Consider the following 16865-nt stretch of genomic DNA (forward strand, 5'->3'; position numbering starts at 1 on the left):
TATTACATTTTAAAAGCCTGTTATATTAAATGAAGTGCCCTTTAATATGAACCACAAGGAAAATTAAATAAATCAGATTTTTAATAAAGACTTGATAAAGTGCCAAAAATGTCCCTCATCATGTTCTTACCACTTCTAGGAAGATTTTAACCCACTTTACGCCAACATTTCTCCAAGTTATCACCATCATTGTAAAGCCCTAGTCATTTCTGAAGATGATTATTTATTTCATGTGATTTAGGATGCAAAGGGACGGTATATTACTGGAAGTTTACCAGTAAACTATCAGAATTGTTGTAACTTTCAAGGATTTTATGTAATTTATCACAAGACTTCTAGTAGCCTTTTTGGGTACTTCAGATTATCACAGGTGTCTGTAATTATCAATTTCCCTCTGTGTGGCCTTTTTACATGTAAAATAAAAAAAAATTCACACAAAAAATAGAATGACAAAGTTGTAAAACATTATCCTAAATACAAACCAATTTAGTGAATACCATTTATGTTTAATATGATATTTTACTATATCAATATGTCTCTGTTGTAAATGTTTTGGCACCAAACTGGTGGTAGTTGTGAAAAAAGTCTATAGTTGGAAGAGTTGAAGAGTTAGTTGAAAATGAATGCCATTGTTGATACAAAAAAAAAAATCATTAATTAGGCTATTTTCTCTTCAACCATATGGTCTATCCACAAGAAACTCATGGACACTATGGACACACATTACCAGTCAAAAGTCTGGACACACCTACTCATTCAAGTTTATTTTTTATTATTTACATTGTAGAATAATAATGAAGACATCAAAACTATGAAAGAACACATATGGAATCATGTAGTAACCAAAACAGTGTTTAACAAATATTTTATATTTGAGATTCTTCAAATAGCCCCCCTTTGCCTTGATGACAGCTTTGCACACTCTTGGCATTCTCTCAACCAGATTCATGAGAGAGTCACCTGGAACGCATTTCAATTAACAGGTGTGCCTTCTTAAAACTTATTTGTGGAATTTCTTTCCTTCTTAATGTGTTTGAGCAAATCAGTTGTGTTGTGACAAGGTAGGGGGGGTATACAGAAGATAGCCCTATTTGGTAAAAGACCAAGTCCATATTATGGCAAGAACAGCCCAAATAAGCAAAGAGAAACAACAGTCCATCATTACTTTAAGACACAAAGGTCATTCAATACGGAAAATGTAAAGAACTTTAAAGTTTCTTCAAGTGCAGTCACAAAAACCATCAAGCGCTATGACAAAACTGGCTCTCATGAGGACCGCCACAGGAATGGAAAACCCAGAGTTACCTCTGCTGCAGAGGATAAGTTCATTAGAGTTACCAGCCTCAGAAATTGCAGCCCAAATAAATGCTTCACAGAGTTCAAGTAACAGACACATCTCAACATCAACTGTTCAGAGGAGACTGTGTGAATCAGGCCTTCATGGTTGAATTGCTGCAAAGAATCCACTACTAAAGGACACCAATAAGAAGAAGAGACTTGCTTAGGCCAAGAAACACGAGCAATGGACATTAGACCAGCGGAAATGTGTCCTTTGGTCTGATGAATCCAAATTTGAGATTTCTGATTCCAACCGCAGTTGCTTTGTGAGACGCGGTGTGGGGGAACGGATGATTTCCGCATGTGTATTTCCCACCGTAAAGCATGGAGGAGGAGGTGTTATGGTGTGGGGGTGCTTTGCTGGTGACACAGTCTGTGATTTAATTAGAATTCAAGGCACACTTAACCAGCATGGCTAGCACAGCATTCTGCAATGATATGACAACAAGTGCTCAGCATATGTGGGAACTCCTTGACTGTTGGAAAAGCATTCCAGGTGAAGCTGGTTGAGAGAATGGCAAGAGTGTGCAAAGCTGTCATCAAGGCACAGGGTGGCTATTTGAAGAATCTCAAATATAAAATATATTTTTTGATTTGTTTAACACTTTTTTGGTTACTACATGATTCCATATGTGATATTTCATAGTTTTGATGTCTTCACTATTATTCTACAATGTAGAAAATAAATAAAGAAAAACCCTTGAGTAGGTGTGTCCAAACTTTTGACTGGTACTGTATATTTAAAAAAATCACACTACCTGAGCCACTTGTGTGGGTTGTAGACTCCGTCTCATGCTACCACTAGAGTGAAAGCGCCGCCAGCATTCAAAAGTGACCAAAACATCAGCCAGGAAGCATAGGAACTGAGAAGTGGTCTGTGGTCAACAACTGCAAAACCAGTCCTTTATTGGGGGTGTCTTGCTAACTGCCTATAATTTCCACCTGTTGTCTATTCCATTTGCACAACAGCATGTGGATTTTATTGTCAATCAGTGTTGCTTCCTAAGTGGACAGTTTGATTTCACAGAAGTGTGATTGACTTGGAGTTACATTGTGTTGTTTAAGTGTTCTCTTAATTTTTTTGAGCAGTGTATATATATATATATATATATATATATATATATATATATATATATATATATATATATATACACATACATACATACACACAGTGGGGAGAACAAGTATTTGATACACTGCCGATTTTGCAGGTTTTCCTACTTACAAAGCATGTAGAGGTCTGTAATTTTTATCATAGGTACACTTCAACTGTGAGAGACGGAATCTAAAACAAAAATCCGGAAAATCACATTGTATTATTTTTAAGTAATTAATTTGCATTTTATACATCAGAAAAGCAGAACTTAATATTTGGTACAGAAACCTGTGTTTGCAATTACAGAGATAGTACGTTTCCTGTAGGTCTTGACCAGGTTTGCACACACTGCAGCAGGGATTTTGGCCCACTCCTCCATACAGACCTTCTCCAGATCCTTCAGGTTTCGGGGCTGTCGCTGGGCAATACAGACTTTCAGCTCCCTCCAAAGATTTCTATTGGGTTCAGGTCTGGAGACTGGCTAGGCCACTCCAGGACCTTGAGATGCTTCTTACGGAGCCACTCCTTAGTTGCCCTGGCTGTGTGTTTCGGGTCATTGTCATGCTGGAAGACCCAGCCACGACCCATCTTCAATGCTCTTACTGAGGGAAGTAGGTTGTTGGCCAAGATCTCTCGATATATGGCCCCATCCATCCTACCCTCAATACGGTGCAGTCGTCCTGTCCCTTTTGCAGAAAAGCATCCCCAAAGAATGATGTTTCCACCTCCATGCTTCACGGTTGGGATGGTGACTAAAATGTAATGTAATGTTTTCTTGGGGTTGTACTCATCCTTCTTCCTCCAAACATGGCGAGTGGAGTTTAGACCAAAAAGCTATATTTTTGTCTCATCAGACCACATGACCTTCTCCCATTCCTCCTCTGGATCATCCAGATGGTCATTGGCAAACTTCAGATGGGCCTGGACATGCGCTGGCTTGAGCAAGGGGACATTGCGTGTGCTACAGGATTTTAATCCATGACGGCGTAGTGTGTTACTAATGGTTTTCTTTGAGACTGTGGTCCCAGCTCTCTTCAGGTCATTGACCAGGTCCTGCCGTGTAGTTCTGGGCTGATCCCTCACCTTCCTCATGATCATTGATGCCCCACGAGGTGAGATCTTGCATGGAGCCCCAGACCGAGGGAGATTGACCGTCATCTTGAACTTCTTCCATTTTCTAATAATTGCGCCAACAGTTGTTGCCTTCTCACCAAGCTGCTTGTCTATTGTCCTGTAGCCCATCCCAGCCTTGTGCAGGTCTACAATTTTATCCCTGATGTCCTTACACATCTCTCTGGTCTTGGCCATTGTGGAGAAGATGGAGTCTGTTTGATTGAGTGTGTGGACAGGTGTCTTTTATACAGGTAACGAGTTCAAACAGGTGCAGTTAATACAGGTAATAAGTGGAGAACAGGAGGGTTTCTTAAAGAAAAACTAACAGGTCTTTGAGAGCCGGAATTCTTACTGGTTGGTAGGTGATCAAATACTTATGTCATGCAATAAAATGCAAATTAATTACTTAAAAATCATACAATGTGATTTTCTGGATTTTTGTTTTAGATTCCGTCTCTCACAGTTGAAGTGTATGATAAAAATTACAGACCTCTAGATGCTTTGTAAGTAGGAAAACCTGCACAATTGGCAGTGTATCAAATACTTATTCTCCCCACTGTATATGAATAAAAAATATTAAGTTATTCAAGTATAAATTACCCAAATTACCATAGATTACCTGTTTACCCAAATTACAGAAGATTTCCGGTAACATTGATAAATTACCGGTAGTTTTGCAACCCTGCATGTGATTAGTGATTAATTTACGTCTGTCCCTCATTTTAAGGTCAACCCTGTTACGTGAACTGAACTCTATTTTAATTATGGTGAAACTATTCCTTTTTAAATTATTTTTTTCAAAAGAAACATTGAACCTGGAACCCGAGTGGCGCAGTGCTAGCTGTGCCACTAGAGATCCTGGTTCGAATCCAGGCTCTGTCGTAGCTGGCCGTGACCGGGAGACTCATGGGGCGGCGCACAATTGGCCCAGCGTCGCCTAGGGTAGGGGAGGGAATGGCCGGCAGGGATGTAGCTTAGTTGGTAGAGCATGATGTTTGCAACGCCAGGGTTGTGGGTTTGATTCCCACAGGGGGCCAGTATGAAAAAAATAACTAAAAATGATGTATGCACTCACTAACTGTAAGTCGCTCTGGATAAGAGCGTCTGCTAAATGACTCAAAAAAACTAAAACAAAAAAAACATATAATAGTCAAATCATAGTGTAAAAGCAGTTGAGCTGGCTCTACTCTTTTTGGCAATTTTCTGGTGGAAAACAGCTCGTTGAGCATAACACATGAACCATTGGAGGCTCTTCAGTGAATTTCAGGAAAATGTCAAATAATGAAACATTAAAAAAGTTATTCTTTTTAGATAAAACTATACTAAATATATTCAAGTCACCAAATACCTGATTAAAACACACTGTTTTGCAATGGTCTACAGTAGCCTCAACAGCACCCTCTAGTGTAGCACCATGGTGTAGCTGGAGGACAGCTATTTTATCTTTTATCTTTTCAACTACTGAATGGAAAGACGACCATTTTCGCATATGTTGACACCGATATTGTGCTGGAGATAATGGATATGAGGTGGAAAAGGTTGTCGAAGTGTACCAACATTTTTAAACCATTGGGACAACTACAGGTGATGTTAAAAGTGTACCTGCACTATTTAGTCCACCGACTGCATATATTAGCCCTGCGATTGAAGTACAGCATCTTTGTCGAGTCTTAAAAGCAGGCAGGTGAGGACGGCGCTCTGGCATGAGGTGGAAATCCTTCGCTTCATCAACAAGATCCCTGTTGGAAGGAACACACAACTCAAAAGGTTGGCAATGTATGACAGTAATATTACATGAGAGCTACTTGGCCTCCAAAAGTAGCAGAGATATACATTTATCCAAACCTAAATTAACTATTTCTCAATAACCATTTTAGATACAGATATACAGTTGCGGCCAAATATACAGAAGATCAGGCAAGAGCGACTTCGCCAATGACCTGGCTCTTTATCACACACACACCAAAATCTACAAGACAAAACTGATGGACTCCTATTATTTTGGGCAGCAAGTCGGCCTGGTTATCAACTGCAGCAAGACAAAGGTCATGCCCATCAACATCAACACAGCAAAAGCAGTCAGAATTAAGGAACAAGACCTGGTTAACCAGAAGTTTTACTTACCTTGGGAGCATCATATTCCATGATGGAGGCACCAGCAGAAACATCTGAACCAAAATCAATAAAGCAAGAGCAACCTTTACGAAGTTCAATAAAGTCTGGAAATCCGGACAATATAGCACTAACAAAAAACTGTAAATATACCAGAGCTGTGTACTGGAAACACTCCTTTATGGTGCGGAATGCTGGAAAATGACAGAAGCAGACCTGGATAAAGTATCTACTTTCCACACAACTTGTCTCTGGAGAATCATGCACATCTTCTGGCTAAACACAATATCAAACACCAACCTCAGACAAACGAAGCAGGAAGCCATGGTGCCATACTCAAGAGACGCAGCTGGATAGGACAAGTCCTGAGAAAGAGTACAGACTCCATCCCAACAATAGCTGTCCTTAGAATTCCAGAGGGCAGACGTAAGAGGGGGAGGCCCAACACAACGTGGCGGAGAACAATCGAGACTGAGCTCCAACAACAGCAGAGCTGGGGCACGGTGGAGAAGATGGCCAGAGACAGGCAGAAATTAACTGCCTTTGTTGCTGCCCTATGCGCCAGCCGGCGCAATGGGGATGAGTGAACCAAAGGAGGTTTGGTTTGTTGTTGGTTTATCCCTGAATAATAATAATAATAACTGGGGCCTACATCTCTATGTGGATGACACATTATTACCGTGACCCCTCAGGGCAGCAGGCCATTAACGACCTTCAGCTTGGCTTTGATTCAATTCGAGAATTGCTCACCGATCTTAAAGTAGTGCTAAATGTTAATCAAACCAAGTTTGTTGTTCTCCATGTCTCGTAAAATTGACCCTAAAGATCTGTGTATCTGCACCTTGAAGAGAGCCCAAATTGAGCAAGTCCCTCATAAGTATTTAGGTATTTGGATTGACAATAATCTGTCTTTTAAAACATGCATTGAAAAACTAACAAAGAAGCTGAGAATTAAGATCTGTTTCCTTTATAGAAATAAATCCTGCCTTGTTCAAGCATCGTTCTTCCCAGTACTTGACTATGGTGATATAATCTACATGCAGGCAGCAGTCTCTGTTTTAAAACCTTAAGATTCAGTCTATCACTCAGCCCTGCATTTTATCAATGGAGACAATTTTCGTACACATCATTGCCTTTTATATAGTTTGGTTGGCTGAGAGTCTCTGACTACCAGAAGGGCCCAATATTGGCTGCTATTTGTACATAAAGCAGTTCTCCAGAAACTCCCATACTACCTCACCTTACTTATTAATTGGAAATCAAGCCACTCTCATACTCACTCTCATGACCAGCTGGTTCTAGAGGTTCCGCAAGTCTCCACAGAGTCTGGGAAGATTGTTTTTAGTTATTGTGCCCATGGAGCATGGAATGACCTGCAGGCCACTTTGAGGCTTGACTCTCTGGCCTGGAAGGGTCAGTTCGGGACTTTGATGAGGAATGTTGTGAAGGAGAACTGCACTTGTTTTGATTGATGTGTTATTGTATCTGTCACTTTTGAATTTGATTTGTTGCAATGTGTAATTGTACATTTATAGTGTTGTGTTGAGACTGATCATGTTGATATATTGTTCCCAGAACACCCTTGTAAATGAGACCATGTTCTCAATGGTTTCACCTGGTTAAATTGTTTTTATTCTAGTTGGAACGGAGCGTAGTCTCCTATGCATTTCCCAAGGTTCAACAGTGGAATAGCTGGCAAGAATGCAGATAGGTTTAGCTGTGGTAATGATGTGGTGACAGATGAAAAAAACATGTCATTTATAGTATTGGCAATGGAAGTATGGTTGTCTGGGTCGAGCCTCTCAACTTTGATGGAGATTGTCTTTTTACTGCTGGTCAGAGATTTAATTTGATGGTATCACGTGGCTGGGTTCTCCCTCTTGCTTTTCTGAATTTTGTTGTGGTACAATGTTTATCTTGCTACCTTGATCTCTCTCTGGGTTTTGTTCCTCAGAGTGTGCCATATATATATATACTGCTCAAAAAAAATAAAGGGAACACTAAAATAACACATCCTAGATCTGAATGAATGAAATAATCTTATTAAATACTTTTTTCTTTACATAGTTGAATGTGCTGACAACAATATCACACAAAAATTATCAATGGAAATCAAATGTATCAACCCATGGAGGTCTGGATTTGGAGTCATCCTCAAAATTAAAGTGGAAAACCACACTACAGGCTGATCCGACTTTGATGTAATGTCCTTAAAACAAGTCAAAATGAGGCTCAGTAGTGTGTGTGGCCTCCACATGCCTGTATGACCTCCCTACAACGCCTGGGCATGCTCCTGATGAGGTGGCGGATGGTCTCCTGAGGGATCTCCTCCCAGACCTGGACTAAAGCATCCGCCAACTCCTGGACAGTCTGTGGATGGTGCGAGACATGATGTCCCAGATGTGCTCAATTGGATTCAGGTCTGGGGAACGGGCGGTCCATAGCATCAATGCCTTCCTCTTGCAGGAACTGCTGACACACTCCAGCCACATGAGGTCTAGCATTGTCTTGCATTAGGAGGAACCCAGGGCCAACCGCACCAGCATATGGTCTCACAAGGGGTCTGAGGATCTCATCTCGGTACCTAATGGCAGTCAGGCTACCTCTGGCGAGCACATGGAGGGCTGTGCGGCCCCCAAAGAAAATGCCACCCCACACCATGACTGACCCACCGCCAAACCGGTCATGCTGGAGGATGTTGCAGGCAGCAGAACGTTCTCCATGGTGTCTCCAGACTCTGTCACGTCTGTCACATGTGCTCAGTGTGAACCTGCTTTCATCTGTGAAGAGCACAGGGCGCCAGTGGCGAATTTGCCAATTTTGGTGTTCTCTGGCAAATGCCAAACGTCCTGCACGGTGTTGGGCTGTAAGCACAATCCCCACCTGTGGACGTCGGGCCCTCATACCACCCTCATGGAGTCTGTTTCTGACCGTTTGAGCATACACATGCACATTTGTGGCCTGCTGGAGGTCATTTTGCAGGGCTCTGGCAGTGCTCCTCCTACTCCTCCTTGCACAAAGGCGGAGGTAGCAGTCCTGCTGCTGGGTTGTTGCCCTCCCTCCGGCCTCCTCCACGTCTCCTGATGTACTGGCCTGTCTCCTGGTAGCGCCTCCATGCTCTGGACACTACGCTGACAGACACAGCAAACCGTCTTGCCACAGCTCGCATTGATGTGCCATCCTGGATGAGCTGCACTACCTGAGCCACTTGTGTGGGTTGTAGACTCCGTCTCATGCTACCACTAGAGTGAAAGCGCCGCCAGCATTCAAAAGTGACCAAAACATCAGCCAGGAAGCATAGGAACTGAGAAGTGGTCTGTGGTCAACAACTGCAAAACCAGTCCTTTATTGGGGGTGTCTTGCTAACTGCCTATAATTTCCACCTGTTGTCTATTCCATTTGCACAACAGCATGTGAAATTTATTGTCAATCAGTGTTGCTTCCTAAGTGGACAGTTTGATTTCACAGAAGTGTGATTGACTTGGAGTTACATTGTGTTGTTTAAGTGTTCCCTTAATTTTTTTGAGCAGTGTGTGTGTGTGTGATATATATATATATATATATATATATATACACACACACATATACAGTGGGGAGAACACGTATTTGATACACTGCCGATTTTGCAGGTTTTCCTACTTACAAAGCATGTAGAGGTCTGTAATTTTTATCATAGGTACACTTCAACTGTGAGAGACGGAATCTAAAACAAAAATCCAGAAAATCACATTGTATGATTTTTAAGTAATTAATTTGCATTTTATTGCATGACATAAGTATTTGATCACCTACCAACCAGTAAGAATTCCGGCTCTCACAGACCTGTTAGTTTTTCTTTAAGAAGCCCTCCTGTTCTCCACTCATTACCTGTATTAACTGCACCTGTTTGAACTCGTTACCTGTATAAAATACACCTGTCCACACACTCAATCAAACAGACTCCAACCTCTCCACAATGGCCAAGACCAGAGAGCTGTGTAAGGACATCAGGGATAAAATTGTAGACCTGCAAAAGGCTGGGATGGGCTACAGGACAATAGGCAAGCAGCTTGGTGAGAAGGCAACAACTGTTGGCGCAATTATTAGAAAATGGATGAAGTTCAAGATGACGGTCAATCACTCTCGGTCTGGGGCTCCATGCAAGATCTCACCTCGTGGGGCATCAATGATCATGAGGAAGGTGAGGGATCAGCCCAGAACTACACGGCAGGACCTGGTCAATGACCTGAAGAGAGCTGGGACCACAGTCTCAAAGAAAACCATTAGTAACACACTACGCCGTCATGGATTAAAATCCTGCAGTGCACGCAAGGTCCCCCTGCTCAAGCCAGCGCATGTCCAGGCCTGTCTGAAGTTTGCCAATGACCATCTGGATTATCCAGAGGAGGAATGGGAGAAGGTCATGTGGTCTGATGAGACAAAAATAGAGCTTTTTGGTCTAAACTCCACTCGCCGTGTTTGGAGGAAGAAGGAGGATGAGTACAACCCCAAGAACACCATCCCAACCATGAAGCATGGAGGTGGAAACATCATTCTTTGGGGATGCTTTTCTGCAAAGGGGACAGGACGACTGCACCGTATTGAGGGGAGGATGGATGGATGGGGCCATGTATCGCGAGATCTTGGCAAACAACATCCTTCGCTCAGTAATTGAAGATGGGTCGTGGCTGGGTCTTCCAGCATGACAACGACCCGAAACACACAGCCAGGGCAACTAAGGTGTGGCTCCGTAAGAAGCATCTCCAGGTCCTGGAGTGGCCTAGCCAGTCTCCAGACCTGAACCCAATAGAACATCTTTGGAGGGAGCTGAAAGTCCGTATTGCCCAGCGACAGCCCCGAAACCTGAAGGATCTGGAGACAGTCTGTATGGAGGAGTGGGCCAAAATCCCTGCTGCAGTGTGTGCAAATCTGGTCAAAACCTACAGGAAACGTATGATCTCTGTAATTGCAAACAAAGGTTTCTGTACCAAATATTAAGTTCTGCTTTTCTGATGTATCAAATACTTATGTCATGCAATAAAATGCAAATTAATTACTTAAAAATCATACAATGTGATTTTCTGGATTTTTTTTTAGATTCCGTCTCTCACAGTTGAAGTGTACCTATGATAAAAATTACAGACCTCTACATGCTTTGTAAGTAGGAAAACCTGCAAAATCGGCAGTGTATCAAATACTTGTTCTCCCCACTGTATATGTAATATGTATGTATATATATATATATATATATATATATATATATATATATATATATATATATATATATATATATATATATATATATATATATATATATATATATATATATATATATATATATATCGGCCTCCCAAGTGGCGCGGTGGTCTAAGGCACTGCATCGCAGTGTTAGCTGTGCCACTAGAGATCCTGGTTCAAATCCAAGCTCTGTCGTAGCCGGCCGTGACCGGGAGACCCATGGGGCAGCGCACAATTGGCCCAGCGTCGTCCAGGGTATGGGAGGGAATGGCCGGCAGGGATGTAGCTCAGTTGGTAGAGCATGGCATTTGCAACGCCTGGGTTGTGGGTTCGATTCCCACGGGGGGGTCAGTATGAAATGAAAAACATTTAATAAAAACAATAATAATAATGTATGTACTCACTATCTGTATGTCGTTCTGGATAAGAGCATCTGCTAAATGACTAAAATGTCAATGTAAAACAATATAAAATGTAAAAACCAGATATAAAGTATGTAGAAAAGTTAATGGAGCTACATATTTTTAAACCACGCCATTGGCCATGCCCACTAACCCCGCACCCTAACTTTGCCACCGCTGCTGAAAAAATCCTACGGGAAACAGTATTAGTTTGTTTCATCTGTTTCCTTCTTGCGTCGTGGGTAATAGTCTATCCAGTGAATGTGTTTTCTACCTTTCCGGCACCCTCTCCGTCTATGGAATTTTCTATGTATTCCTTGTTGAATCAGTCTATTTTCAAGCTGCTTACTCAGGGTAGTCTTGATCTGCTGGAGACTGTTTAGGAATCCTCTTGAATACTGAATGCAAGTTGTCATTGTTTAGCGAATTCAAATCAAAGCATTAAATGAATCGGACTGATTTATCCTCAAATCTACCATTCTACGAGTCCAACATTTCTAGATTAATGTAATCTTTTCTTAATCAGCTTCCTAAATCTAACACTTGTTTAATATTTTTATTTTTTATGTGAATAATGAATAAATGTACAAATGTTATCCAAGGCTGCCATCTATGCGGTCTTCCTGCTTACCAACGACGAAATGAAACATTCAAATAAAAAACCACCCACCCTACAATCAAACATGGGGAGGTTCGATAATGCTGTGGGGTTGCTTTGCTGCCTCTGCTACTGGGGGCCTTGAAGGTGTGCAAGACATCATGAAATCAGCAGATTATCAAGGTGTTTTGAAGTGCAATGTTCAACCCAGTGTCCAAAAACTGTGTCTCTGTTGAAGGTTGGGAGTCTTCCAGCAGGATAACAACCCCAAACATAAAAAGCAACCTAGAATGGTTCAAGAAGAAATGCTGGACTTTTCTGGAGGGGCCAGCGAAGCGTCTAGATCTGAATCACATCCATAACTATGGCAAGAGCTGGAAACAGCCGTTGGTGGAGGGCACCCTTCAAACATTGAAGAATTAGAGCAGTGTGCTGCTAAAGAGTGGGCAAAATTGCCAGTAAGAAGGTGCAGCAAGTTCATTGAAGGATTTGTCGGCAGTTATCTTGGCCAAAGGCTGTGCAAACAAGTACTAGCTCCGGGGTGCCATTCATTTTGTCCATGCCATGTCTTTATTAAAGATACATTTACAAAAATAAAAATGGTTCTGCAAGTACAGTACCTTCAGAAAGTATACATACCCCTCGACTTATTCCACATTCTGTTTTGTTACAGCCTGAATTAAAAATATATTAAATTGATTTAAAGTGAAAACATGTTTTTAGAAATTGATGCACATTTATTGAAAATGAAATACAGAAATGTCTAATTTAAATAAGTATTCGAAACCCTGAGTCAATACATGTTAGAATTACATTTGGCAGTGATCATAGCTATGAGTCTTTCTGGGTAAGTCTGTAAGTGCTTTGCACAGCTGGATTTTTTTAAATCTTCAAGATCTGTCAAATTGCTTGTTGGTCATTGCTAGACAACCCTTTTCAAGTCTTGCCATAGATTTTCAAGCATATTTAAGTCAAAACTGTACCTTGGACACTCAGGAACATTCACTGTCTTTTTGCAAACAGGATGCATGTTGTGGAATATTTGTATTCTGTACAGGCTTCCTTCTTTTCACTCTGTCAATTAGGTTAGTATTGTGTAGTAACTACAATGTTGTTGATCCTTCCTCAGTGTTCTCCAATCACAGCCATTAAACTCTGTAACTGTTTAAAAGTCACCATTGGCCTTTTGAAATCCCTGAGCGGTTTCCCTCCTCTCCGCCAACTGAGTTAGGAAGGACGCCTGTATCTTTGTAGTGACTGGATGTATTGATACACCATCCAAAGTGTAATTAATAACTTCACCATGCTCAAAGGGATATTCAATGTCTGCTTTTTTTTTTTTACCCATCTACCAATAGGTGCCCTTCTTTGCGAGGCTTTGGAAAACCTCCCTGGTCTTTGTGGTTGAATCTGTGTTTAAAATTCACTGCTCGACTGAGGGACCTTACAGATAATTGTTTGTGTGGGGTACAGAGATGAGGTAGTCATTCAAAAATCATATTAAACACTATTATTGCACACAGAGTAAGTGACATCTTAAGCAAATGTTTACTCCTGAACTTATTCAGGCTTGCCATAACAAAGGGGTTGAATACTTATTGACTCAAGACATTTCAGTTTTTCATTTTTAATTAATTTGTAAAAATTTCGAAAAACAATTCCACTTTGACATTATAAGGTATTTGTCTGTAGGCCAGTGACAATTTTTTTATTGTAATATATTTTCAATTCAGGCTGTAGCACAACAAAACGTGGAAAAAAGTCAAGGGGTGTGAATACTTTATGAAGGCTCTGTTAAAAGCAAAAATACATTAAAACATTAAAGAAAATGAAAATAGATGCAACAAATAGCGTTAGTCACCTGCATTTGTGGCAAAAGCGCACCAGCTCGTCCTGTTGAACGCGGTCTGCCAAGAACTGGGGTCGACAAAGGGGCAGACGGGTCTTGGAGAGCAATTCGGGGAGCCGAGGTTCCCGCTCCTCACGTTCATGCCGCACCCACGCAAGAACTGCTTCAAACACCTAGAATGAGGGGACAAAGAATGTCAGAGGGATTAGGAAAAAGCTTAGGGATTCAAATCCGGTCATGTTAGATGCCGTTTACCACAGCACGCACTGTTTTATCACAGGCGAGCGATTTTGCACTCATGACTGCATTCTCTATCAGAAAGTGGGCTGGCCCTAATTGGCATCGCGTGGGTCGAAACATTGCATTCTGATCATTTATAAAGCTGTTGCGCAAAAACTGCTGCATTACTTTACATCATTACTAACCTATAGAAGTAAGAAATACAATACCTGCTCACAGGAATGGTTTTTTTGTTTCTTCGCACCTCACTTACGGAACAATCTTCAGAATACCCTATAGTTGGACGCATTGGTGCCTTTCGGGCAGTTCAGATAGTTGGTGGAGGACCTCTTTACAGAGGAATGTGATTGTTAATTTACAAGTGTTTTTTCATTTTTTTATCTACCACCTTGATTGAAGTATTTACAGTTGAAGTCAGAAGTTTACATACACTTAGGTTGGAGTCATTAAAACTTGTTTTTCAACCACTCCACAAATTTCTTGTTAACAAATTATAGTTTTGGCAAGTCGGTTAGGACATCTACTTTGTGCATGACACAAGTAATTTTTCCAACAATTGTTTACAGACAGATTATTTAACTTATAATTCACTGGATCACAATTCCAGTGGGTCAGAAGTTTACAAACACTAAGTTGACTGTGCCTTTAAACTCCAGAAAATGACATCATGGCTTTAGAAGCTTCTGATAGGCTAATTGACATAATTTGAGTCAATTGGCAGTGTACCTGTGGATGTATTTCAAGGCCTACCATCAAACTCAGTGCCTCTTTGCTTGACATCATGGGATAATCAAAAGAAATCAGCCAAGACCTCAGAAAAACAATTGTAGACCTCCACAAGTCTGGTTCATCCTTGGTAGCAATTTCCAAAACCCTGAAGGTACCACGTTCATCTGTACAAACAATAGTACGCAAGTATAAACACCATGGGACCAAGCAGCCGTCATACCGCTCAGGAAGGAGCCGCATTCTGTCTCCTAGAGATTAACATACTTTGGTGCGAAACGTGCAAATCAATCCCAGAACAACAGCAAAGGACCTTGAGAAGATGCTGGAGGAAACAGGTACAAAAGTATCTATATCCACAGTAAAACAAGTCCTATATCGACATAACCTGAAAGGCCGCCCAGCAAGGAAGAAGCCACTGCTCCAAAACCGGCATAAAAAAGCCCGACTACGGTTTGTAACTGCACATGGGGACAAAGATCGTACTTTTTGGAGAAATGTCCTCTAGTCTGATGAAACAAAAATAGAACTGTTTGGCCATAATGACCATCGTTGTGTTTGGAGGGAAAAGGGGGTTGCTTGCAAGCCGAAGAACACCATCCCAACCGTGAAGCACGGGGTGGCAGCATCATGCTGTGGGGGTGCTTTGCTGCAGGAGGGACTGGTGCACTTCACAAAATAGATGGCATCATGAGGAAGGAAAATTATGTGGATATATTGAAGCAACATCTCAAGACATCAGTCAGGAAGTTAAAGCTTGGTCGCAAATGGGTCTTCCAATAGGACAATGACCCCAAGCATACTTCCAAAGTTGTGGCAAAATGGCTTAAGGACAACAAAGTCAAGGTATTGGAGTGGCCATCACAAAGCCCTGACCTCAATCCTATAGAAAATGTGTGGGCAGAACTGAAAAGGCGTGTGTGAGCAAGGAGGCCTACAAACCTGACTCAGTTACACCAGCTCTGTCAGGAGGAATGGGCCAAAATTCACCCAACTTATTGTGGGAAGCTTGTGGAAGGCTACCCGAAACGTTTGACCCAAGTTAACCAATGTAAAGGCAATGCTACCAAATACTAATTGAGTGTATGTAAACTTCTGACCTACTGGGAATGTGATGAAAGAAATAAAAGCTGAAATAAATCATTCTCTCTACTATTATTCTGACGGAGCTTAAGAAACAAGGTTCATGAAATCAATAATTTGCTAGTAACAGACGACATTAATATTCTGACTATCTCTGAAACTCACTTAGATAATACCTTTGATGATACAGTGGTAGCAATACAAGGTGAAACCATTTACAGAAATGCTAATGGTGGAGGTGTTGCTGTTTATATTCAGAACCACATTCCTGTAAAGCTTTGAGAGGATCTCATGGAAAATACTGTTGAAGTAATATGGCTACAGGTTCATCTGCCTCACCTAAAGCCCATTATTGTGGGAAGCTGCTATAGACCACCAAGTGCTACCAGTCAGTATATGGATAACATGTGAAATGCTTGATAATCTATGTGATATCAACAGAGAGGTACATTTTCTGGGTGATTTAAATATTGACTGGCTTTCATCAAGCTGCCAACTCAAGAAAAAGCTTCAAACTGTAACCAGTTCCTGTAACCTGGTTCAGGTTATCAGTCAACCTACCAGGGTAGTTACAAACAGCACATGGATTAAATTATTAACATATTGATCACATCTTTACTAATGCTGCAGAAATTCACTTTAAAAGTAGTATCCAAATCCATCAGATGTAGTGATAACAATATAGTAGCCATATCTAGGAAAACCAAAGTTCCAAAGGCTGGGCCTAATATAGTGTATAAGAGGTCATACAATACGTTTTGTAGTGATTCCTATGTTGTTGATGTAAAGAATATTTGTTGGTCCGTGGTGTGTACTGAGGAGCAAACAGATGCTGCACTTGACACATTTATGAAATTGCTTATTCCAGTTACTAATAAGCATGCACCCATTAAGAAAATGACTGTAAAAACTGTTAAATCCCTGTGGATTGATGAGGAATTGAAGAAACTACACTAAAAGCTTTTGAGCGTCTTAAATGAAGTTTTGGGGAAAAAGGCAAACTCAGCTCCATCATTCATTGAATCCGATGGCTCATTCATCACAAAATCGACTGATATTGCCAACTACTTTAATGATTTTTTTCATTGGCAA

At 41.1% G+C, this 16865-nt stretch overlaps 1 protein-coding gene across 3 annotated transcripts in view; it reads right to left on the reverse strand.

The window, feature by feature from the left end:
* Positions 1–16865, reverse strand: part of klhl18 (kelch-like family member 18) — a 57741-nt gene that overhangs the window by 7459 nt on the left and 33417 nt on the right. For all 3 annotated transcript variants that reach the window (XM_045226712.1, XM_045226711.1, XM_045226713.1), the window contains exons 5-6: positions 13737–13897; positions 5150–5286 (exon numbers count right to left, since the gene is read on the reverse strand). In XM_045226712.1, the coding sequence (XP_045082647.1) occupies positions 5150–5286; positions 13737–13897 (298 nt within the window). The remainder of the gene's footprint in view (positions 1–5149; positions 5287–13736; positions 13898–16865) is intronic.

The sequence above is a fragment of the Coregonus clupeaformis genome, chromosome 18 (genome assembly GCF_020615455.1).
Source record: "Coregonus clupeaformis isolate EN_2021a chromosome 18, ASM2061545v1, whole genome shotgun sequence".
NCBI classification, from domain to species: domain Eukaryota; kingdom Metazoa; phylum Chordata; class Actinopteri; order Salmoniformes; family Salmonidae; genus Coregonus; species Coregonus clupeaformis.